The 25903-nt window shown below is 43.7% G+C and overlaps 1 protein-coding gene across 1 annotated transcript in view; it reads right to left on the minus strand.

Moving 5' to 3' along the window:
- The window catches only part of CHMP4B (charged multivesicular body protein 4B), a 51514-nt gene extending 34791 nt beyond the window's left edge, over positions 1-16723 (minus strand). Inside the window, exon 1 of the mRNA XM_044263221.1 lies at positions 16458-16723. Coding sequence (XP_044119156.1) covers positions 16458-16647 — 190 coding nt within the window. The 5' untranslated portion in view covers positions 16648-16723. The remainder of the gene's footprint in view (positions 1-16457) is intronic.
- Positions 16724-25903: the final 9180 nt, after the last annotated feature.

Raw genomic sequence — 25903 nt, forward strand, 5'->3', positions numbered from 1 at the left:
GATGCAACGAAATAAACATCCTGCAATGCACAGGACACCACGATCACCACCCCCCCAAAGAAAGAATTCTCTGGTCCAGAATGTCCACAGTCCCAAGGTTGAGAAACACTGTTTTATTTTATTTTATTTTATTTTAAGATTTTATTTATTTATTTGACAGAGATCACAAGTAGGCAGAGCAACAGGCAGAGAGAGAGGGAGAAGCAGACTCCCTGCTGAGCAGAGAGCCTGATGTGGGGCTCGATCCCAGGACCCTGGGATCATGACCTGAGCAGAAGGCAGAGGCTTTAACCCACTGAGCCACCCAGGCGCCCCGAGAAACACTGTTTTAAAGACCACTGAGAAACTGAGTTTATTGTGGTAAAAGAAATGGAAACCAATCTGGGAAATGCACAGTGCTAATGCTGTAGCAGACTGTGAATGAATGAATACAGTGAACAAAGGCTCTCAAACCATTCCAGACATGTATCAACAGTCTCCTCTTTAGTTTTCCCTCTGGCATTAGTCCCACTGTGTATAAGGTAATCCAGTCATTCTGAGGACCCCCAACCTTTTCCTCCTCTTCAACCGGACCCACACCCATTACTGACACACTACCTTGCTAAAGCTGGCAAAGGAATCTGAAATTGAGCATTACTAACAGAGAGCCAGAACAATGCGCACGGTGTAGTAGGAAAGCACTAAACTTGGGTTCTAGCCTTGACTCAGTCCCTAGGGAAACCATTTAATTGCTTTGGGCCCTAGTTTTTTCCTCTGCAAAAAGGGTTCTGAAAATCACAACCTGCCCTACCTATCTTATAAAGCTTCTCCGACTTTCAAAACAAGATCCTGTATGTGAAAGTGCTTTGGAAGCCATAAAATCCTATACAAATGTGAAATATTTCCCTGCAGAACAATTTGCACTGTACTTACATAGTGTAAAGAAGAGTAAAGTAAAAAAAAAAAAAAAAAAAAAAATTTTTTTAAATTTCCAATGATGGGATTTTGTCCATTGATAAGTTATGAGCACTGAAGGCTATGGAGTCCTGGCCCTACAGGACACCAAAAATACCCAAACCCACTGTGATGCAGTTGACCTTGGGATCCCCCAAGGCTTCTGGATTGGACCAGTGACTCGTGTAATCTGAATGTCAGCTTTCTCATCTCTAATGGGGATGTGGGTGTAATACCACTTAATGCATGGGCTGCTGAGAAAAAAACAAAAACAAAAACAAACATGATCAAATTTATAACGTGTATGGCATTTCCCAAAGATAGGGAGAATGTTTTCATTTTCTGAAGATTTTTCTCCTGAAAAAAAAAAAATTTTTTTTTTACTTTGAAATAAAACTGTTTTTAGAATTATGAAAATAACTTAAGAAAAGGTATTTTTATATTGCTCTGCCCTTTACAACTCCAAAATTACCTCTAAAATCCAAATATGAGAAGGGCTCTCTGCAGCCACCACTCCTACTGCTGTCTCCTAAAGGCAACAAGCTGGACGGCCGCAGAGGGCTGTCAGAGCCCATTACAACTCCACACGCAAATCTTTTAACTCCAGACTTGTTAAGCAATCTGCAACCATTCACTGACCCTGCACAAGATTCTAAAGGGAAAAAGTGCTCTGGAGAGGTGAAAGCAACTGATCCACTTGATGGGAGAATTAAGAAACTCGCAATTATTTTAGTTTTAAATGTTACCCTTGTCAGTCAACGTTTCAAAGTCTAATGAACTTGGGACCCGGAGCTGATCAAACTCCTCACCCTAATGTGGAGTCTTTCGATGGCCTTACTGAGTACCGACTCCTCTTCACACCTCTGCAGAGGACAGCGGCCAGGCCACACTCATGTACAAGTATAATTTTTGCTTTTACAACTGTCAGGTCTTTCAAAGATTACAAACAAGAAACTTACAGTTCCTGATTATGCAAACAGTAAATCATTCCTCAAATTTATTCCTACTTCCTTTTAAACAAGACAACTATAAAGCAAATTTGTAATAATTATCAGAATAAGCTGTACTTTAAATTTAGAATTCTAAAACTAATTCTTTTATGACTGAGCCAAAGGCCAATTGTTTAACCAACTGAGCCACACAGGCACCCCTCAAAAACCTTTTCTATTAATTCACAGTTTCAAGCACTTATATATTTTGAGTTCCTTCCTCTCTTACAATCTATTATTCTCCAAAAAATACTATTTAATAAAATACAGATTAGATCAACACACACCCACAGAGACTGTTTCAGTTCCCTCCACTGGATATCCTGTATTCTAAATATGCTTCTAGAACAGATCACACTGTACCCTGATTATACCTGATTACTTGTCACTCAAGCTACACTGTAAGCATTCAGAGGCAATGACCTGTCTTCATCTGCACTTACCCAATAAACTGGGATAGTATCTGGTACACAGCTCAAGTCAATATATTCTTATCAACTGGGTTTGTGAATGAAGCAAAAGTTTCTAGCTACTTTCATCTTTTAAATTAAAGTATAACCAAACAATATTAGTTTCATGCGTACAACATAGTGATTTAACATTTGTATACACTGTGACATTTACTAAATATACATTGCAAACTGATCACGGTTAAGTCATTTCCAATCCACAATATTATTGACTGTATTCCTATGCTGTACGTTATATCCCCAAGACTTACTTTATAACAAAACGTTCGTACTTCTTGATCCCCTAACCGATTTCCCTGCCCTCCCCCAAACCTCTTCCCTCTGGCAACCAGCACTCTATTCTCCGTTATCTAGGAGTCTGCGTTTTTTGCGGGTTTTTTTTTTTTTTATTCCACTTATAAGTAAAGTCATGAAGTATGTCTTTTTCTCTGTCTGACTTATTTCACTTAACATAATACCTTCAATGTTGGGGCACCTGGGTGGCTCAGTGGATTAAGCTGTTGCCTTTGGCTCAGGTCATGATCCCAGAGTCCGGGGATCAAGTCCCGCATCGGGCTCCTCGCTCAGCTCAGCTCAGCGGGGAGTCTGCTTCTCTCTCTGACTCTGCCTGCCACTCTGCCTGCTTGTGCTCACTCTCTCTCTCTGACAAATAAATAAATAAATAAATAATTTTTAAAACTCTTAAAAAAATACCCTCAATGTTCAACCATGTTGTTATGAATGGCAAGATTTCATTCTCTTATTGGCGGAGGAGTATTCCACACGCATGCGCACACACATGCCCCACATCATCTTTAATCCATTCATCTATTCATGGATACTTAGGTTGTTTCCACATCTTGGCTATTTTAAATAATGCTGCATTAACATGGGGGTGCATATATCTTTTCAAATTAGTGGGTTTTTTTCCATCAGATACCCAGAAGTGGAATTGCTAGATGTGGCAGTTCTATATTTAATTCTTTTTTTTAAGATTTTATTATTTTACAGAGAGAGAGAACAAGCAAGGGAAATGGTAGGCAGAAGAAGAGGGAGAAGCAGGCTCCCTTCTGAGCAGGGAGCCAGATGCAGGACTCGATCCCAGGACCCTAGGATCATGACCTGAGCCGAGGGCAGACACTGAATCAACTGAGCCACCCAGGTGCCCGCCCCCTCTATATTTAATTTTTTTTTTTTTTTAAGATTTTATTTATTTATTTGACAGAGAGAAATCACAAGTAGATGGAGAGGCAGGCAGAGAGAGAGAAGGAAGCAGGCTCCCTGCTGAGCAGAGAGCCCGATGCGGGACTCAATCCCAGGACCCTGAGATCATGACCTGAGCCGAAGGCAGCGGCTTAACCCACTGAGCCACCCAGGCGCCCCTATATTTAATTTCTTGATGAATTTCCATACTGTTTTTCCAAAAGCGTTTTTACCAATTTACAATCTCAACAATAGTACAGAGGGCTCCCTTTTCTTCACATCCTTACCAACAATTGTTATTTATCTTTCTGATAAAAGTCATTATGATAGGCGTGAGGTAATATCTCACTGTGGTTTGTTTTTTTTTAAGATTTTACTTATTTTGGCAGAGAGAGACACAATGAGAGAGGGAACACAAGCAGGGGGAGTGGGAGAGGGAGAACCAGGCTTCCTGCTGAGCAGGGAGCCCGATGCAGGGCTCCATCTCAGGACCCTGGGATCAAGACCCTAGCGGAAGGCAGACACGTAACGACTAAGTCATCCGGGCGCCCCCTCACTGTGGTTTTGACCTGCATTTCCCTGATGATCAATGATGTTTAATCTTTTCATGTGCCTATTGCTACCTAGATATCTTCTTCTGAAAAATGTCTGTTCAGATCCTTTGCCCATCTTTTAATCAGATAGGCTTTTTTTTAATTGTTAATGAGCTGTATGAGTTCTTTATATATTTTGAATATTAACCCCTTAATAGATACATGATTTGTAAATATCTTCTCCCATTCAGTAGACTGCCTTTCCTTTTTGTTGATGGCTTCCTTCACTGTAAAGAAATATTTTAGTTTGATGTAGTCTCATTTGTTTACTTTTGCTTTTGTTGTTTTTGCCTTTGGAGTCAGAAACAAAAAAACATCACTAAAACCAATCTCAAGAGCTAACCAACTGTTTGCCCTTCCAGGAGTTTTACGGTTTCAAATTGCATTCAAGTCCTTAATCCCATGAGTTAATTGTTGTTTTTTTAAGATTTTTTATTTATTTATTTGACAGACAGCGATCACAGGTAGGCAAAGAAGCAGGCAGAGAAAGAGGAGGAAGCCGGTTCCCCACTGAGCAGAGAGCCCAATGTGGGGCTCGATCCCAGGACCCTGGGATCATGACTTGAGCTGCAGGCAGAGGCTTTAACCCACTGAGCCACCTAGGCACCCCTATTTACTTATTTTAAAGGGAGTGGGAACATGACCGGGAGAGGGAGAGAATCTCAAGCAGACTCCTCACTGAGCACTGAGTGCAGAGCCCAGTGTGGCACTCGACCTCCGGACCCTGAGATCATGACCTGAGCTGAAACCAAGAGTCACTCAACCAACTGAGCCACCCAGGTGCCCCTGGCTCCTTTCAGTTTATTGTACAAAGGAGTTACACTAGTCCAAGTTAAAAGCAGACCCCAAGTAGTTACCTTATACAAGCTATGAGGTTTTTAAACTTGTGATAAGGCAAAGAAGGGAAATTCTACTTATTGCACAGAAATCCTCACTTAAGCCTCAGTGAGCCAGAAGCACTTAAAACTCATGAACCTTTAGCTGGTCATGTTTATCTAGTCCAATCTCTACGAGGAAGTAACTGGCATATATTCTTGCACTGGTCACCCTGTAGATGAATTACTTCTTCATATTCTGGATGTTCAACTATAGTACCACTGCAGGCAAATTTCTTCTTAAACACATTCACTAGTTTTTATTGTAACATCTGCAACCCGTAGGACAGGAATAAGGGTCTTCCTGCTATTTCTCGGTTCAATTTTTTTTTTTTTTTTAAGATTTTACTTATTTATTTGAGAGAGAGCAGGAGCAAAGGGGAGGGAAAAGCAGACTTCCGGCTGAGCAGAAGCCCAATTTAGGGCTCAGTCCCAGGACCTGAGATCCAGACCTGAGCTAAAGGCAGCCACCTAACCCCCAGAGGTCTCTCTGTAGAATTCTTATATATATAATCCTCAGTGCCAGCAGGAAGCAGAACATCACCCTTACTTGCATCAGCAAAAGAGTCACAAGAGTGGAGGTTCTGGAGAAGGGAAATTTGATATGATTCCTTTTCTTCAGTGGAAAAGGCCTGCATCCTCCTCTCTCTCTCTGCCTGCCTCTCTGCCTACTTGTAATCTCTCTCTGTCAAATAAATAAATAAAATCTTTAAAAAAAAAAAAAAAAAAGGAAAAGGCCTGCAGGAGGAGGCGGGGAAAGCCCCAGTGGGGGTGGGGGGTGGAGTAGAGCAGGATGGCTCAAGGGAGAGGCTGCTGAGTCCTCAGTGGTGGCTCAATGACCGGCTGTTTTATTCTTTCTGATGCATCTGTAAGTGGGACTGCTTTCTTGTTTTCTCTTTCTGATAGTTCCTTATAAGTGCATAGAAATGCAACAGATTTTTGTATGCTAATTTTGTATCGCACAGCTTTACTAAATTCATTTACTAGCTCTGAGAGTTTTTTGGTGGGAGTCTTTGATGTTTTCTATATATAGTATCATGTCATCTGCAAATAGTGACAGTTTTACCTCTTCCTTTCCAATCTGGATTACTTCTAGCTACCTTCTTTTATTTATTTGCTTATTTTCATTATTAACATATAACATATTACTTGTTTCAGAGGTACAGGTCTGTAAGTCATCAGTCTTACCCCATACAAACCACTCACCACAACACATGCCCTCCCCAGTATCCACCAGCCAGTCACCCCATCCCCCCACTAGCAATCTTCTTTTAAAATGGACCATCTGAACATGGAGCCTGCTTGGGATTCTCTCTCCGCTCCTTCTGCTCCTACTCCACCCACCCCCAAACAAGTAAGATAAAACGGACCAACTGAAGTGAAATGCAAATGTTTACCTATGTAGCACTACCATCAAAAAGATCTGGGATCTCAACATCAAGGTCCCCAAGCAGTGCAAAATATTCAAATCCATTTCAAAAGCCTCAGTTCCCTTTTCTCAAATATACTACTCTGTACTCAGCACAGCTAGATGAAACAGAGGTTCTTCTGCAGCTTCCGGTTGTAACTCTAGATGTGGTGTCATATACCAAAATGATGTCATATACCAAACATGAGTGACTATATCCAACCTCCACCCCACTCTACCCACCCCACTCCACCCTGGAGCTACTCCTTTAAGGACTAACACAAAAGATCACACTGTCATCTCAACCCAAACTGGAGAACTGCTCCCTTCTTCCAATCTCCAGCTCGCTCTATTCAGGGTGCTCCTGTGGGTGGCACTTACAGCCAGTTTTGCACTTTAATTATTCCTGTCCTAGGTTTATCCACCCTCCCAAGACTATGGGCCCTCTGAGAGCAGGGTCATTTGACGAACCTTACACTTGGAATAGGAAACACTGGGTGAAAGTCTGAACTTCTCCTTTGGGACTTGCAGAATCTCTAGCTCTGAGCAAACTCAACTGCCCTGACTGTTCAATGGGAAGAAACTTTCCTCAGCAGGTTGTGCCAAGTCCCAGGCCTAACACCCTGAGAAACACAGTGCCCAGAGAAATGTCATTTTATGGAACTGAACAGGGCCAGTTGACGATGGAATTCCCTGCCCTGATCCTCTGCCATCATTTATACGTCATCATCCTATATAACTCTCCTTCAGAAGGTCTCAGACCTGTCTAACTGTAGGATCCACTGGGGCCAGGCTGTGTCTTTTTCACTGCCTGAAAATCCACATGGCATCTCGGATGGCTCCTAACACAGAACAGGCTCTTGGAGAACATCTGTCCCTCCTGATACAGAAAACTGGTGGATCAGAACACTGCCAATGCCATATAAACAGAACAGGAAAAAGTCAGAAAGCCACTGAACCAAGAAATCAGAACGCACTGAAAAATCATTTAGGATTAAAAAAAAAAAAAAAAAAAAGACTTCAAAAAAATTCATTTCCTAGCCACACCCAGACCCCAGATGGAATTAATCCCTCTTCTTCCGGCATTCCACACAAGCCTCACTGGGTAGAAATTCTTTCTTGACCGACTGGTCCCCCAACTAGGCAATAGTGCTTACTAAGGATGGGAATTGCCCCTAACTTACCACCAGGGTTGCCAGTGCCTAACGATCAATGGGTCCTCGTGACTGACAGCTTGACTGAATCCGTGTCAATTACCCAGATGACTGACTTCTTTCATGAAGAAGGCCATTACCCCATCAGCAGGACAAGTGCTTCACATTTTTCAAAGGAAGGGGAGGCAGATTCTACTGAACCACTGTGTTCTGTGACCTCACTGGGTTTGGAACTAGCTGAAGGTATCTGAAAATAGATTGAGCTGGTAAGAGTTCAATCTCTGAGCAGCCAAAGAAGTGAGCAAACTGACCAAGGAGACAGCATCCCTGAGTGTCTGTCTCCTTGTGAGGAATGAATACTGACTGGCACGGGCATATGAAAATGCCCACTATTCTCATTAAATCTCCACAGTAACTACAAAAAGGTGTCTCTCAAACTTTCATGTACATACAAACTACCTAAGGATCTCATAAATATGCAGGTTCTGGTTCTGTAGGGCTGGTAGGACCTGATCATCTGTATTTCTAACACTTTCCCAAATGTTTCCATAGACTGCACTTTGAGTAGCAAAGTTGTCAAGAAAATACTATGTACTGTTTTTGCAGCTAAAGAAGCTGCTGCTCACAGATACGAGGAGACTTGCTGCAGATCACAAAGCTGGCAAGCAGCAGAGAGGAATAAGAGTGCAGGTCTTCTGACCCTAAGCCCATCACCATTTCCAATATACCATACAATTAACCTTTTGACCTACACAGCTATGTCCACAAAGGTGTATAGCTTTCCTGCATTCCTCAAACAAGCCCTCCAGCCAGCTTGTCCTGTATGGAAGAGGGAGGAGGTAGTTCTAGAAATATCAGCTGTGGGACAATCAAGCCAGCCAGGTGCTTTTAAGAACTTTTTTTTTTTTTTAAAGATTTTATTTATTTATTTGACAGAGAGAGATCACAAGTAGGCAGAGAGGCAGGCAGAGAGAGAGAGGAGGAAGGAGGCTCCCCGCCGAGCAGAGAGCCCGATGCGGGACTCGATCCCAGGACCCTGAGATCATGACCTGAGCCGAAGGCAGCGGCTTAACCCACTGAGCCACCCAGGTGCCCCTGCTTTTAAGAACTTAAATCACTCAATCCTTCAACTAAGGCTTCTTAAGGGCCAAACTTTACTAGTTACCAGATGCTCATTCCTTTATTAAGGATGGGCCGGTGGAAAGCAAAATATGCTTAAAAACAAAAAGACAATTAAAAAAACCCACCAACAGTCTCAGTGATATGGAAATTATCAGGGCCATTCAGTACATAGAACCAAATTAATTCCTAGACAAATGGCTAGCCTGCATGTTCTGGGCTATGCTGCTCAGACCTTGGCTGGAATATTCAGAGATTCAGCTCTGCCCACTCCACAACTTACAGGCATCCCTGATAAAAAGGAGCGCATTCAAGGGAGGGTAACATGGAAAGAACAGAAATGCCTGGCAACAAACCGAGGCTTGAAACATTAAGCACCATCTTCCCTGATGTCTTGTTGGAGGAGGATTAGACCTGATCTCTTTTGGCCCCTAAAGACAGCATTAGCAGTTAGCTTTCCCGATGGAAGAAACACCATTCACAATCCTCTCCTGTCAGAGCCAGGATCTGCACCCAAGCCTTCCAATTCCAGGTCCCACACTCTTTCCACTAGCCCAAACTGCTTCCCTACCGAGCTACTACCACCTCAAGCTGCTGGAAGTAGGCACTACAGGAAGAAAGATCTCCATTCCAAAGAAAAGAGGTGATTTTAGAGTCAGAGCCTCCCAAAGACAGATGATGCTGTAGTATGGGAGGATAGAGCACCTAATACAAAGCCTGTCAGCAAAGAGGTTCAATCAGAGGTTAATCGCTTGGCAGGAATACTGCAGAGGGAATCTGGGCACTGGATGGGTGGCTGGGTAAAATGAACCTGCTAACCCTCAGAGATGAATTAATCTATTCTTGCTGTATTTTCCTCTAATACTTCATTTGTACCTTTACCATGGTTTGCCTTTTATTAGTTACTTGTACATGTATGAGTCTTCCCCACTGAACTGGGAGCCCCGGGAGGAAGAAAACAGTGTCTCATCCGTCTTTATATCCCCTATTGTGCCTAAGACTACACCTGGGAAATCAGGGTCACATTTACATCTCTCCTATGCTCCAAGCACTCTGCTGGGCACCTTACATATATCAACTTACTCCATATCCTCACAAGAACCCTAAGAAGTATTATTTTTCCCTTTTTATAGATGGGGACACTAAGACTCAAGAGAGGTTGAGTAACTGCCGAGGTACTGGCAGTGAGTAGTTGAGTCAGCATTCAAACCCAGAACTCTTCTGCCTAAATCACACTGCTCTCCTCCTAGAATGAACTCAAGAAACATTTGATGGCTTGAGTCAAACTCCTTAAATATCCAACCAGGTCTGTTTTTATTTCCTGTTGCTAAGTTCAAATTTTCCTTCTAAATATAATCATCTATCCTCAAAATGACCAATCTAAAGTTGTGGTTGTTTTTGAATATCCTCTCTCATTCTTTTAAAGAAAATGGCACAGCACAAAACAATTCTGGGTAAGAAAACCAAGTTTTCATAAACCTTTCCTATCCAAAGGAATTCCTCAAGACCCCCATAGCTTCTCTTCTCCCAGTTGGCCCTGGCTCCACCTCAGGATTCGAGACCACCGAAAACGAATCAGGTCCTGGCTTTCTGCATCAGGGATACAGGGCTTGCACACGTCTTCACAGGCTGTTTTCCAAGACCTTGCTCTTTGCACACAAACCCAAACAGGGACAACACTAAATTTCCCTGAGCAAAATAATCCAGGCTCAAAGGTCCTCACATTTAGCTCAACTTCCGAACAAAATCTATCTTGAATTTCAAACCACATTATAAACCTACTGGCAGGCACTTAAAAATATTTAATCTCCCTGCCAAATGGGGCAAAAAAGATTTTGCCATTTGAATCAAAGGCACCAGCATGTTTGGAGCGACAACACATGAGGCCTCCCTGACACTCCATCTGTCTTAAAAAGTAAAGAAAACCCAATCTGGCCAACCATTTCTTTAAATAAGAAACTTAAGCATCACCAAGGGAAATTCCCACTGTTCAGTTCCCTGGGTGGGTTTTGGGTTTTCTGTCCCAGGGCCTCTGGAAGAGGAGATCCTGCTGACACATGCACCATTAAGACGCTATACTTTTCTTTCAAGATTTTATTTATTTGAGAGAGAGGGAGCCCGGTGGGCACCCACTTGAGCATGAGCAGGGGGAGGGGCAGACTCCCCGCTGAGCAGGGAGCCTGATGCAATGAGGACTCAATCCCAAGATCCCAGGATCATGACCTGAGCCCAAGGCCAATGCTTCACCAACTGAGCCACCCAGATGCCCCAAGATGCTGTACTTTTCAACCTGATACCTTGAGTCTAGAGAACCAAAAGGCCACACTCACTATAAATTTTAACTTATTAAATTAAGGTGTCTTCCCATCTGCTAACATTTCAAAGCAATTTCATTAAACATGAGAGAGCCACCCAGGCTCCAGCAATGAACAGGACTTAACAAAGATGTATTTCCTGTGAGCACACAGCCTCTTTGCATCCATGAGACATTTTCCACTGAACCTAAATTAACCTGCAAATGAACTGATTTGCATCCATTAATCCAAGAGAAATTTATCAGTACGGGGTGTTTGGGATACCCAGTCACATACCCATTTCCCAATCTCATACTGTTCTCTCGTTAAACTAAAATATAACCCCTTCTCCAAACTGTTTTCATCTTTATCAAAACAGGAAAAAAGGGAAATCTGAATCACTTCGGGTAGCTATTTCATAAATCGTTACAACACCTCTCTCTCTTTTTTTAAGATTTTATTTATTTGACAGTGAGAGACACAGAGAGAAAGGGAACACAAACAGGGGGATTGGGAGAGGAAGAAGCAGGGAGCCAGATGTGGGGCTCAACCCCAGGACCCTGGGCTCATGACCTGAGCCAAAGGCAGACGCTTAACAACTGAGCCACCCAAGCACCCCAAGTTGTTACAACACCTTAAGAAGAAAAAAACTTTGATATTTGACCATCTTTCTTGGGAGAAAACTAACAGGTCTCTGTAGAAAGGTATCAAAAAAGACCTAAGTTTGAGTGATTTTTCTCAGTTCACCTAGACTGGTTTTCATCCAGTTCTCAGTGAAAGAACTTTTCCATTTTGACAATCAAACCAAAGAAATCTGAGCAGGAATAACTTTATCAGAAAAGGAAAGAAAAGTATACTTTCAGATCCACAGTGTGTCACATTCTTTCATATATTCTCTTAGTTAATCCTCACTGTAGTAATGTGAGATAAGTATTATCTCTACTTTATAGAAAAAGAAAGTGTTGATATTTAAGTCCTTGAATGGCAGGGACCATGTTTGATTTCTCTTTATTTCCAGCACTGAGCATGGGGGCTAGGACACAGTTCAAGAGTCTGCTACATGCTTAAGAATGAATACATGACTAAAGGAAAGGAAAAGGAATTTAGAAAAAATATGCAATCCAAATTTTGCTCCAGGACCCTAATTAAAACCACTTCCAAGAACACACTTGCAAACTGCAAATAATCTACTTGAGCTTCAGAGATTTGTTTGAAAGGACACTTTATCATCTTTCCGATGTATACAACACAAGGGCATGGCGTGGCAGGGCAAGGGGCAGGGCGTGGTCCTATCTCATTTCTTTCCCCCCTACTCAGCACCACACCTTGCACAAGTGGGTGTTTAATGAGCTGGGTGATGACAAAGGTAATAATTGATGCCTTCGGCCATCACGGGAGGACACAGAACACAAGATGCCCATAGCCACCAGAACTGGTCTCTGAGCCAAGGTACATCCTCTCTTGGACCTCATTTTTTTTTTCTCTGTACAATGGGAATAACAAAATACACTCAGAAGATGGTTTCCATTCGTTTAATAAATACTTACCAAACCTTAACCATATGTCAGCCACTATGCTAGGGGACACAGTGGTGAACATAACCATCACATCCTACCAGGAGGAGCTCATAGTTTCAGTGGATGCTGGGAGACTTGTGAAAAAAAGTTTTACAAATCTCAAAGGACTACTACACAATTATGAAGTCCTGCAACTCCTCTGTGTTTCTCAACTTGGTTAATGACATCACCATCTACTCAGCTGTCCAACTTGGGAATTGTCCTCAACTCCTCCCTCCTTCATTCTACCCACAATTCCCATAAATCTTCTTTTGGTTTCTTTTGATTCTCCTTCAGAAAAGTTTCTTTTGATTCTCCTTCAGAGAAGTCTGACATGTATTAACTTCTCATCTAGTTTTCCATGCTTCTACTCTAGGCCTTTTTTTCGCACCTGAATGATTACAAGTCTCCTTATAAAAATGATAATGGCAAGCATTTATTGATCACTTACCATATGGCAGGCACTGGGCTAAGAGCTCCCTATACATAACACAATTTAACCCAATAAGGTAGATACTAACTAGTACCCCTATTCATGGAGGAGGAATATGAAGTGCAGTAACCAGCTCAAGGCACCAGCTCGTAAGTGATAAATCTATGGCTCAAATCATATCTATGAGATTCTATCCATACGTCTTAATGGAGTCCTGCCTCAAGCCCCTTCCTGATTGGTCTATACTCCTTACTTTTATGCTGTTGCTGGTGTGCTCTTTGGAAATCCAAGCTGATCTGTCTCTTCTGCTTTAGGACAGCCAGTGAATCCTCAGCATCTCCAGGCTGAGGCCTGAGGCTACTGCTCACTCTGCAATACTATTTCTCTGCTGTCTCACCCCACAAACACGCTCACTGCTCCCCAAACTCTCTGCTGACCCATCTCACACCTCCCTCCTCTGTAAAGCCTCCTCTGCCCTTTCCCTTCCAGACAGGAACTCCCTCCTATGCAACCTCAGACCCATGTACACATATTTCAGCACTAACTGGTATGTTCCCCTCCCCCCCTTCTCCTCCTACTTCTTTTCCTCCTCCTCTCTCTCTTTCTCTATTTCACACACATACACACAAAAACTACAACAAAAACACACCCACTACCAACCCTGAGTTCCTGGAAGGCACACAGTGTATTTTCATCTGATTCTCCAGATCCTGCCACAATAGCGAGTCAATAAGTGACTAAATGAATGGTATGTGGTGGTGTTTATACCTCACACCTTTATCCCAATAAGCAGACAAGACCTTTCCCCCAGAAGATGCTAAAAGAAGGGCAAGATGCTCCTGTCCTCTCAGGCAAACTCAGGAAGATGGGCTGCTTTCAGCAAAACTATTACAACTAAGATTGGTCATCCACCGTTTGCTGGTACCCTCTCTCCAAACCTCTTGAAAGCAAATCCAATCACCTCTAAAACTGCAAAAACTAAACCAGCTCCAGACCAAAAGTCCTCAGAAGAACTGCCCTCTCAGATGGGAGATGAGGTAAAGGGATACCCTGCTCCCCTAGCACCCTGCAATGGGCAAAGCATTCCAAAATGCAGACTGATAAAAAAAACAATGACTCTAATGAACAATAAAGGATCCTGACGAGGGAGAGTCATCCAAGAAAAAAAGCTAGAGGCGCAAAATCTAAAACCTACCCTCTATCTCCAGGGCTATCTATAACTGGAGTCTAGGCCACCTCATGTCTCCTTGCTCCCACTCCCATCCCACACCTGTCTACTTTCCAAAGAGCAGCCAGATGGTGTTTTTAAAACTCTACCAATGCGAAGGACACACTCCTGGGTAACACCCTCCAACATCTTTCTATCCACTTGAAATAAAATCCAAACTCTACCAGGAAGTCCAAGGTCCACTCCCCACCCGATTTCATACCATTTTCCCTTCCAATTGCTACATCCCAGATATAGAGGTCTTCTGTTTCTTAAAACAGGCCAAGCTCCAGGCCTTTTCCTATGCATGGAAGGCTCCTCCTCTAGCTTTTTACGGAGCTGGTTCCTTCTGAAGGCTCAGTTCAAACTCGACTTTTTTTTTTTTAAAGATTTTATTTATTTATTTGACAGACAGAGATCACAAGTAGGCAGAGAGGCAGGCAGAGAGAGAGAGGTGGAAGCAGGCTCCCCGCTGAGGAGAGAGCCTGATGTGGGGCTCGATCCCAGTACAGGACCCTGGGATCACAAATGACCTGAGCCAAAGGCAGAGCTTCAACCCACTGAGCCACCCAGGCACCCCTCAAACTAGACTTTTAAAAGAGGCCTTTTCTGGGGCACCTGGGTGGCTCAGTGGGTTAAGCCTCTGCTCAGGTCATAGTCTCAGGGTCCTGGGATCAAGCCCCGAGTTGGGCTCTCTGCTCGGCAGGAGCCTGCTTCCCCCTCTCTCTCTGCCTGACTCTATGCCTACTTGTGATCTCTCTCTCTCTGTCAAATAAATAAATAAAATCTCCCCCCCCCAAAAAAAAAACAGGCCTTTCCTGACCACTCTATCTATAGGGACACCCCTTTGCCCACTTCATCAGTCCCCATCACATCATCTTCTTAAGCACTCATCACCACTAGACAATATTTTCTTCATTTAATTTCCTGTTTCTATCTTCTCTCTCATAAGGTAGAAGCTACACTTTGTTCACCTGTCAATATGCAGCAAGCACTCAAAAAAAAATTTCCAGAGTATTTGTTGACTATCAGCAAAAAAGCATCCTCAGGATGGGCTATTTTGTTCTTCTGTTAGAAGGAAGAAGACATCTACTTAGCCTCTGCTAGGTCCTGGACACTGTAAATGCATGATCTTCCTTTTAAAGAGGTAAAATAGCCAGCTCAAGGTCACGTGGCTAATGACTAGCTGTCTTCTAAATTAAATGCTTAGGTTTGCGCAGTTCCTCAACCCCTCTCACCTTTGCCTCCCTCGGTGGGGGCAGGCACTGTCACTCTCCGGTTCCCTCTCACACTGCTATAACACCAAGAAGATCAAGTACTTCTAAACTGCTCTACAGTTATTAACGCATTGTCACATTCACCTTAAGAAGTCTACAAAGCATGCAGAAAGCCATACAGCAACAGGAAGTCTATTAAGCATGCCCCAAGGTTCACTATTCCCACCCTGACCCCCAGGAGTGGGCTGGGAAGGAGTCACTGACAATGGAGGAATGGAGTCCCTATTTCTGGTTCAGAGGGAGTGGAAGCCGTGAGTCACCCGTGAAGGCTTATGCTACCAGAAACTCTTGATAAGACCTGGCTATGAGGCAACAAGCAGTGAATCACGGATCTGGAAGGCACTGGCTGATGGACGAGGCGAAGAGGAGGCCTCAAAGGGCTACCAACTTGTTCAAGTTCGCTCAGCAGCAAAGCAGACGGAACCAGGGTTCTCCTCTCCCCCAGTCCTCTTTTCTCTCCCATCAAGGAGGCTTTCCAAGGAGAATTCTGAGTCAGGGGGATGGGGAGAGGGCAGGGGCAGCTCATGGACTCCACAGAGGGGTCAGGAGAAGGCAGGGGTAGGACAAGGAAGGACACATGAGTTAGGATGGGGGACAGAAATGAGCCAATGAGAAAAAGACGGCAGTTTCCCGAAGGTGGGTGAGGGCAGGCCTGAGAGGAGAAGGCGGAAGACGGATTACAGGGAGAACCAAGGGTGAAACCAGGGTCTGAAGGGGCCTGGCAGGGAGGGGAGAGCTTGAGGGGCAAAGGCAGGAATGGAGAGTCTGATGGTGGAGGAGATCAAGGCCCCAAGAGACACTCAAGGGAGCCAGACGGGAGGTGTCCGGAAAGGCCTAGAGGGGAGTGGGACCGGGGAGAGTTCTAGGGTCGGGGCAGACCCTGGGGCGTGTCTGATGAAGGTGGAGTCCGGGCCCGGGGAGCCTTAGGGGAGCCTGAGGAGAGTCCGAGGGGACCGGGCCGACTCACCGCGCTTGTTTTTGGTGCCGTGCTTCTTGGCGGCGGTCAGCTCCTGCTCGATCTTAGTTTCCAGAAATTCCTGCTTCTTACTTAGCATCTCCTCCGTGTCCCGCAGCCGCTGGATGGCATCCTGAGGGGTCGGACCGCCCTTGCCGGCCTTACCCCCTCCTGCCCCGAACAGTTTTCCGAACACCGACATGGTGGCTGCTCGCCGCGCCGGCCTGCGCCGCCCGCTCCGGCTCGGCTCGGCTCCAGCGCCCGCTCCCGGCCCGCCGCTCCCTGCCGCCGCAGGCCTCTCCGCCGCCTCCGCCCCGCAGCTGGGCCCAGCCGCGCCACCTCCCACAGGCCCCCACGCCCGGCCCGGCCGGCGTCAGAGCAAGACGCCTCTGACTACAACTCCCAATGGGCAACGCGCCGGCCGTGCCTCAAATCTAAAGGAAGGAGCCGCACTGCACGCCGGGAGTCTATAGTCTTCCGGCTTGAGGCGCTCGTCGGCGCGCCTTTTTGGCCTAGCTAGAGTCAAAGGGTGAGGTGGCATGCTGGGAAATGTAGTCTCCTTGGAATCCGTTCTGTAGAAGTAGGACAGGCAGAGTAACAACACTATTCTTAAAAACATTAACAAGCGTCATGTACATTCTGTGATCCAGGTACTATACAAAGTGCTTTACGTGCATTATCCCGTTTAATTCTCACAAGCCTATGAATCTATAAGCCTATAATACTGTTCCTATTTTGTAGTGAGTAACCAAGACTCAAAGTGACTCAAACCAAGACTCGAACTGAGTGACTGGCTAGCTTAATTGACTAGCCCTGTCTTTGCCTATTTTGTATCCTCTACCTAGAAGGCCTTTCTACTCTTTATTCGGCTAACAGGTTCTTCAAAACCTAGTAGAAGCTAACAGCCTTGGCACTGGAGTTAGACTGCAAGGGTTACACTTACTTGGCCAAGTTAATTCCCCTACTCTGTGTGCCTCCCTGGAGATGATAATAACAAGATCACCTCCAAGCATATGTGAGACAGGTAATGTAAAGTGCTTATTGAGCTTGGCCTAGCAATGTTGGTGCTCAAAAATTTATTCCATATTCTTGGTCATCATTATACACACTAGTAATTAAACCAGGAGGAGACCCAAAACTTCCAAAGTGGTAGAAGCATTAAAGATTTTTTCCCCCTGCATTTTACAGACCACTGTAGTTGTGGGGCCACAATTTATCGTTTTTCCTTGTCCTTTGCTGTCAAGAATCACTCCTCCATCCATTAACAGTGAGGCAGCATCTAATAGCCAATACTTGGCTCAAGCCCATCATTTTAATTTGCTGCTTCCAGTTTTTTATTTGGAAGCCTTGTTACTTGTCACTTAGACTTGTATGAAAGCAAAGAGTAAACCAGCTCTGAGTGAGGGTGCGAAAGTTCTCTCCAACGAAGAAAATCGTAGCTTCTCAAAGTCCTTTTTTATTCCTTCCTGGACCTTCCAAATATGTGAAGTTGCTTGGGAGCAGTTTCAAACAAATAAGAACTTGACTGAATTTTTTTTAAATTCTGTCACATACAAGTCTTCTCTCCTTCTCAGACTATGATTTACATGTAGATAAAAACATGCCTCAGATGTTGTTGTTCTTATTGTAATCAACAACAATCCCAGCCTGCATATACAAGGAACCATTCCCAGAGGATGGGAGAGTTTATTTCACCCAGCTTTCCAGGTTAGAAGAAATTTTTCAAATGTGAGAGACATGCTAGAACTGTCAAGATCCACAGCATCATAAAATGTGAAACATAAGTCACACTTATGCTTGTTTTGTCATTGAGGTATTGCAATGTTCTTATAAAAATTAAAAATATAAATAAGGAGGCTTCAATCAAGTCACCTCATGGGTACAGCAACTCCTCCACATCTAAGCAATCCACCCCCTCCCCTCTTACTTAAGTCATGCTATAATCAGACATACAGGTAGAAAAGACTGCTGGGTTTGAGCCATGACTCAAAGAATATATGAACAGGAGACACTAGAGGCCTTACCATCACCAGTCTTTTTTTTTTTAAAGATTTTATTTATTTATTTGACAGAGAGAAATCACAAGTAGACAGAGAGAGGGAAGCAGGCTCCCTGCTGAGCAGAGAGCCCGATGTGGGACTCGATCCCAGGACCCTGAGATCATGACCTGAGCTGAAGGCAGCAGCTTAACCCACTGAGCCACCCAGGCGCCCACCGTCACCAGTCGGTGATGGATTGCTGTGCCATCAACTGAGGGTGACAGCAGGACCCCTCATGTCATAACATTGCGAGCTGAGAAAAAGATCTTAGGGGTATGATAACAGAACATTTAGATTTAAACTTGAATACCAACCCCAGTTAATTTGTATAGGCTACTCAGAATCCTGGATTAAGAAGAATTTTAAGGCTGCATCAGGACTCCCTGAAAAAACGTGCTGAGATCTATTTGTAATGTCCGTCTGGAGTGTGGGATAGGAAGTGGTGATTAAAGGGCAAGATCCTGGCTGAGAATTCAACTGCCTTGGTAGAAATTCGTATAGTGGGCTGATTCCACACAGGAGAGCCCTGAGTTTCCCTGGACATCATTTTTCTGGTCTCCTGGGCAAATGCACAGCCTTTTCAAGCCATGACTGACTAGCATTAAAAATTGTGTGAAAGGAATGACCTAACATTACATGCAACAACTTGGAAGATTTGCAGATATTATGCTGAGTGAAAGAAATCAAACACAAGCCTGTATAATTCCATTTATATAGAGTTCGACAACAGGCAAAACTAATCTACGGTTATAGATGTTAGAATAGTGGTTATCAGGGTACCTGGCTGGCTCAGTCTGCAAAACATGTGACTCTTAATCTCGGGGTTGTGAGTTCAAGCCCCACATTGGGTATAGAGATGACTTCAACAAATAAACATTAAAAAAAGAATAGTGGTGGGCGCCTGGGTGGCTCAGTGGGTTAAGCCGCTGCCTTCGGCTCAGGTCATGATCTCAGGGTTCTGAGATCGAGTCCCGCATTGGGCTCTCTGCTTGGCAGGGAGCCTGCTTCCTCCTCTCTCTCTCTCTGCCTGCCTCTCTGCCTACTTGTGATCTCTGTCTGTCAAATAAATAAATAAAATCTTTAAAAAAAAAAAAAAGGATAGTGGTGATCTTCAGGGATGGTTCAGACCAAGCAGAATGATCTTTATGGGGTGCTGGACAGGTTCTATATCAAGATCTAGTGGTATTCATGTGGATGTGTACAAATTTACGAGTCTTCATAATTAAGATCACTTCCCTTTACATACTTTATGTACTTTGCTAAATAAATGTTACATTGCAATTTTTAAAACTTCTCTGGTAAAAACAGCAACAAAAGCATACAGTTTTTATCTGTTTGCAAAGTACTTTTGCATACAAAATCTCATCTCCAACCATCAAAGCCCTAAGAAATAAGCATTACTATACCATCTTCTTCTTACTGTTGAAGAAACTGAGGTCCAGACAATAGAAATTGCCCAAGGTCGCATGGTTAAAGACACTCAACCATATATTTATTTGTAAGCTTCCTCAAAAATGTCGTCAAGAAAAGCTAGGTTAGGGCACTTGGGGTGGCTCAGTTGGTTAAGCATCTGTCTTCGGCTCAGGTCTTGATCCTGGAGTCCTAGGATGAGCTTTGTTTGGGGCTCCCTGCTCAGCAGGGAGTCTGCTTCTCCCTCTCCCTTTGCCCCTCCCCCTGCTCCTTCTCTCTCTCTGGCTTTTTTACTTTCTCTCTCTCAAATAAATAAATAAAATATTTAAAATTAAAAAAAAAAGCTGAGTTAGTAAAACTTATAATAGGTTTCAAATTACGAATAATAAAAATTCCTATGAAACTTGGTCTCATGTAATTATATCAAATCAAATAGAGGATTTGCTGATTTTTAACTGCAAAAAAACAAGAGAAGTATATCCAATACTCCTTCCTAATAAAAACATTCAACAAAGTAGGAATAGAAAAGAACTGCTCAATCTGATATAGAAGATCTATGAAAAAACCCACAGCTAACATCTCACTTTATGGTGAAAGACTGAGCTTCGCTCTCAAATCAGGAACAAACAAAGATGACTGCTCTCATCACTATCTGACCTTGTACTGGAGATTCGAGCCAGGGCAATTAAGTGAAAAAGAGAAATAAAAGGCATCCAGATCAAAAAAGGAGTAAAACTATTGGGGTGCCTGGGTGGCTCAGTGGGTTAAAGCCTCTGCCTTCAGCTCAGGTCATGATCCCGGGGTCCTGGGATTGAGCCCCACATCGGGCTCTCTCTCTGCCTGCCTCTCTGTCTACTTGTGATCCTTATCTGTCAAATAAATAAATAAAATATTTTTTTTAAAAAAGGTGTAAAACTATTTCTATTTGCAGATGACAAACTCTCCTATATAGAAAACATAAAAGAATACACACACACACACACACACACACACACACACAGACTATTAGAGCTAAAAACAATTTGGCAAAGTTGTGGGATACAAGATCAACACACAAAAATCAGTTATATATTTGGGGTACCTGACTGACTCAGTTGGTTAGGCATCCAACTCTTGATTTCAGCTCAAGTCATGATCTCAGGGTCATGAGATCAAGCCCCACGTGGGGATCAGTCAGGCTCCACACTCAGTGTGGAGCCTGCTTAGGATTCGCTCTCTCTCCCTCTCCCTCTGCCCCTCCCACCTCTTGCATGGTTTCTCTCTTTCTCTCTCAAAAAAAGCGGGTTGTCTGAGTGGTGGACTCAGTTAAGAATAGGAGTCTTGGGGGACGCCTGGGTGGCTCAGTTGTTTGAACAGCTGCCTTCAGCTCAGGTCACGATCCCAGCGTCCTGGGATCGAGTCCCACATCGGGCTCCTTGCTCAGCGGGGAGCCTGCTTCTCCCTCTGCCTCTGCCTGCCATTCTGTCTACCTGTGCTCACTCGCTCTCCCTCTCTCTCTCTCTGATAAATAAATTAAAAAATCTTAAAAAAAAAAAAAAAAGAATAGGAGTCTTGGTTTTGACTCTGGTCCAGATCTCAGGGTGCTGGGATTGAGCCCTGCGTTGGGCTGCAAAAGCTTCTCTCTCCCTCTCCTTCTCTCTCTGCCTCCCCCCATGCTCTCTCTCTTTCTCAAATAAATAAATAAATCTTTTAAAAAAATCTGTTGTATTTCTATACATTAGCAGAGAATAATGTGAAAATGAGATTAAAAAACAATTCCATTTATAATAACATCAAGAAGAATAAAATACTTAGAAATAAATTTAACCACGGAAATGTAAGTCTTGTACACCAAAAAGTACAACACATTGTTGAAGGAAATGAAAGAAGACCTAAATAAATGGAAACACATTCCATGTTCATGGATTAGAAGACTTACTATTGTTAAGGTGGAGACACTTATTACTTATTAACACAAATTAATCTGGATTCAATACAATCCCTATCAAAATCTGAGCTGCTTCTTTTGTAGGAAATGGATAAGCTGATTCTAAAATTCACATGGAACTGCAAGGGGTCCTTCATAACCAAAACAAATTTGGAGGACTCACGCTTTCCAATTTCAAAACTTACTCTAAAGCGACAGTAATCAAAATAGTGAGGTAATGGCATAAGAACAGACATATAGATCTATGGAATAAAACTGAGTGTGCCGGAATAAGCCAATATATCTACGGTTAGTTGATTTTCAATGAGGATGCCAAGAATAGTCAGTAGGGAAAGCATAGTTTTTTCAACAAATGGTGCTGGGATAAGTGGATATTCAAATGCAAAAGAATGAATGTGTACCCCTACATCACATCATATACAAAAATTGACTCAAGGGGCGCCTGGGTGGCTCAGTGGGTTAAAGCCTCTGCTTTCGGCTCAGGTCATGATCCCAGGGTCCTGGGATTGAGCCCCACATCGGGTTCTCTGCTCAGCAGGGAGCTTGCTTCCTCCTCTCTCTCTCTGCCTGCCTCTCTGCCTACTTGTGATCTCTGTCTGTCAAATAAATAAATAAAATCTTTTTTTTAAAAAATTGACTCAAGGGATGGCTGGGTGGCTCAGTTGGTTAAGCGGCTGCCTTCAGCTCAGGTCATGATCCCAGTGTCCTGGGATCAAGTCCCACATCGGGCTCCTTGGTCGGTGGGGAGCCTGCTTCTCCCTCTGCCTCTGCTGCCACTCTGCCTGTCTGTGCTCACACTCTCTCTCTCTCTGTCAAATAAATAAATAAAATCTTTTTAAAAAATAAATAAATAAATAAAATCGTTTCAAAAAAAAAAAATTGACTCAATATGGATCAAAGATCTAAATGTAAGGCTAGGGACACCTGGGTGGCTCAGTCAGTTAAGTGTCTGTCTTCAGCTTGGGTCATGGTCCTGGGGTCCTGGGATGGTGCCCCATATTGGGCTCCCTGCTCAGCGGGAAGTCTGCTTCTCCCTCTCCCTCTGCTGCTCCCCCTGCTTCTGCTCTCTCTCATGAATAAATAAATAAAATTTTAAAAAAGAATAAAATATAAATGTAAGAGCTAAGGCTATAAAACTTAGAAGGAAACATAGATATAAATCTTTATGACCTTTGATTAAGCAACAGTGTCTTTTTCTTTCTTCTTTTAAGATTTTATTTTTTGAGAGAGCACAGTGTGCATGAGGAGGGAGAGGGGCAGAGGGTGAGGGAGAAGCAGATTCCCCACTGAGCAGGGAGCTGGATTGATCCCAGGATCCCAGGATCATGACCTGAGCTGAAGGCCGAAGCTTAACCAACTGAGCCATCTAGTTATCCCTAGGCAACAGTTTTTTAAATATGTAACCAAAAGCACAAGGAACAAAAGAAAAATAGAGATATATTAAACTTCCTCAAAATTAAAAACTTCTGTGCATCAAAGTAAACCATCAAGAAAGTGAAAAGAGGGATGCCTGGGTGGCTCAGTTGGTTAAGCAGCTGCCTTCGGCTCAGGTCATGATCCCAGCATCCTGGGATCGAGTCCCACATCGGGCTCCTTGCTCGGCAGGGAGCCTGCTTCTCCCTCTGTCTCTGCCTGCCATTCTGTCTGCCTGTGCTCATTCTCTCTCCCTCTCTCTGACAAGTAAATAAAATCTTTTTTAAAAAAAGTGAAAAGAGGGGCTCCTGGGGGGCTCAGTGGGTTCAAGCCTTTGCCTTCGGCTCAGGTCATGATCCCAGGGTCCTGGGATCAAGGCATCAGGCTCTCTGCTCAGCAGGGAGCCTGCTTCCCCCTCTGTCTCTGCCTGCCTCTCTTCCTACTTGTGATCTCTGTCAAATAAATAAATAAAATCTTAAAAAGAAGAAAAAGAAAGTGAAAAGACAACCCATAAAATGGGAGAAAATAATGATAAGCCCTATATCTGACAAAGGATTAATATTCAGAGTATTTATTTAAATATATATATATATTAAAAAAAAATATATATATATATATATATATTTTAAACCCTCTTACTGCAACTCAAAAAACATAAAGACAAACAACCCAATTAAAAAGCACTGAATTGGGGCACCTGGGTGGCTCAGTGGGTTAAAGCCTCTGCCTTCAGCTCAGGTCATGGTCTCAGGGTCCTGGGATCGAGCCCCACTTTGGGCTCTTTGCTCAGTGGAGAACCTGCTTCCTCCTCTCTCTCTGCCTGCCTCTCTGCCTAGTTGTGATCTCTGTCACATAAATTTGTCACATAAATTTGATCTCTGTCAAATAAATAGATAAAAATCTTTTAAAAAAAAAGCACTGAATTGTACACCTTAAAATAGTTAAAATGGTGAATTTTGTTATGTGAATTTTATTGCCAAGAGAAAGTGTGTTGAAATAATGAAAACATATTTTGGTGCCCACCACACAAACCTGATTAGAACTGAAGTTCTGCCATTCAACTATATGGCAACTGTGAAAGACACTATCCTCTTTACCAAGCCATTCTGAGGATTCAGTAAGAATGTAGGTAAAGGGCTTGCTACAGACTATGCATCCAATAAATATTTAGAAAATAGGGGCACCTGGGTGGCTCAGTGGGTTAAGCCTCTGCCTTCGGCTCAGGTCATGATGGGATCCTGGGATCGAGCCCCACATTGGGCTCTCTGCTCAGCAGGGAGTCAGCTTTCTCCTCTCCCTCTGCCTACTTGTGATCTCTCTCTCTCTCTCTCTCTCTGTGTCAAATAAATAAATAAAATCTTAAAAAGAAAATATGGGACGCCTGGGTGGCTCAGTCAGTTAAGCCGCTGCCTTCCACTCAGGTCATGATCCCGAGGTCCTGGGATCGAGTCCCGCATCGGGCTCCTTGCTCAGCAGGGAGGGAGCTTGCTTCTCTCTCCACATCTGCAGCTGCCGCCTCCACTCTGCCTGCTTGTGCACTCATTTTCTCTCTCTCTCTCTGACAAATAAATTTTAAAAAATAAAATAAGATAAATAAACAATAATAGTAATAAGAAGAAGAGCAATCACTGACATCTGTGGGCCCTCACTGGGAGTCAAATGGTTTACAAAGAATATTTCATGACTTACCTGACTATAGCCCTATGAGGTAGACACTGATTACAGCTGCAGAAACAGAAGTTTAGAGAGGATGAATGACTGGCCCAAAGTCATGCCATTACTAGTGACGTGGCTGACAGAAAATCTTTACTGAGTACTTTATGCTAAGTAAGACCCTGACCTGAGCGCTTACATCTATCATCTCATTTAGCTCACACAACTGCATAAGGTGGACACATTATTGTCCCCATTGTTTTTTTTTTTTTTAAGATTTTATTTACTTATTTGACAGAGAGAGAGAGAGGGAGAGAGCGCAAGCAGGAGGAGCAGCAGGCAGAGGGCAAAGGAGAAGCAGACTCCCAGCCAAGTAGGGAGCCTGACATGGGGCTCAATCCCAGGACCTGGGATCATGACCTGAGCCAAAGGCTGACTCTTAACTAACTGAACCACCACTCAGGTGCTCCTGTCCCCATCTTATGCATTAGGTACTGTAGAAACAGAGAAGTTGATCAGCTTGCCCCAGGTCACATGGCTTGTAAGGGCCAAGTTGAGATTCTTACTATAAGGACAACCTTTTGAACCTCTATGCTACACTGCCTTTTTTTTTTTTTTTAAAGATTTTTTTTTTTTAATTTATTTGACAGAGAGAGATCACAAGTAGGCAGAGAGGCAGGCAGAGAGAGAGAGAGGAGGAAGCAGGCTCCCTGCTGAGCAGAGAGCCCGATGCGGGACTCGATCCCAGGATCCTGAGATCATGACCTGAGCCGAAGGCAGCGGCTTAACCCACTGAGCCACCCAGGCGCCCCGATGCTACACTGCCTTTATCCAAATGAATGGATAGAGAGATATGCACAAATAAACACAAATAAATGAAGTGTGATGAGCCTGCGAGCAGGTATGACCTCCTTGGGGAACAGGGCAAAGTAAGCAGTAGGGGTAGGAGTGACCCAGCAGAACCTGAGAGAGGCAAGTGGGAAGTGGGCGGAGACTGCGCTGGAGGGGCCCCTGCC

This window comes from Neovison vison, chromosome 8 (assembly GCF_020171115.1).
Source record: "Neovison vison isolate M4711 chromosome 8, ASM_NN_V1, whole genome shotgun sequence".
Lineage (NCBI taxonomy): Eukaryota > Metazoa > Chordata > Mammalia > Carnivora > Mustelidae > Neogale > Neogale vison.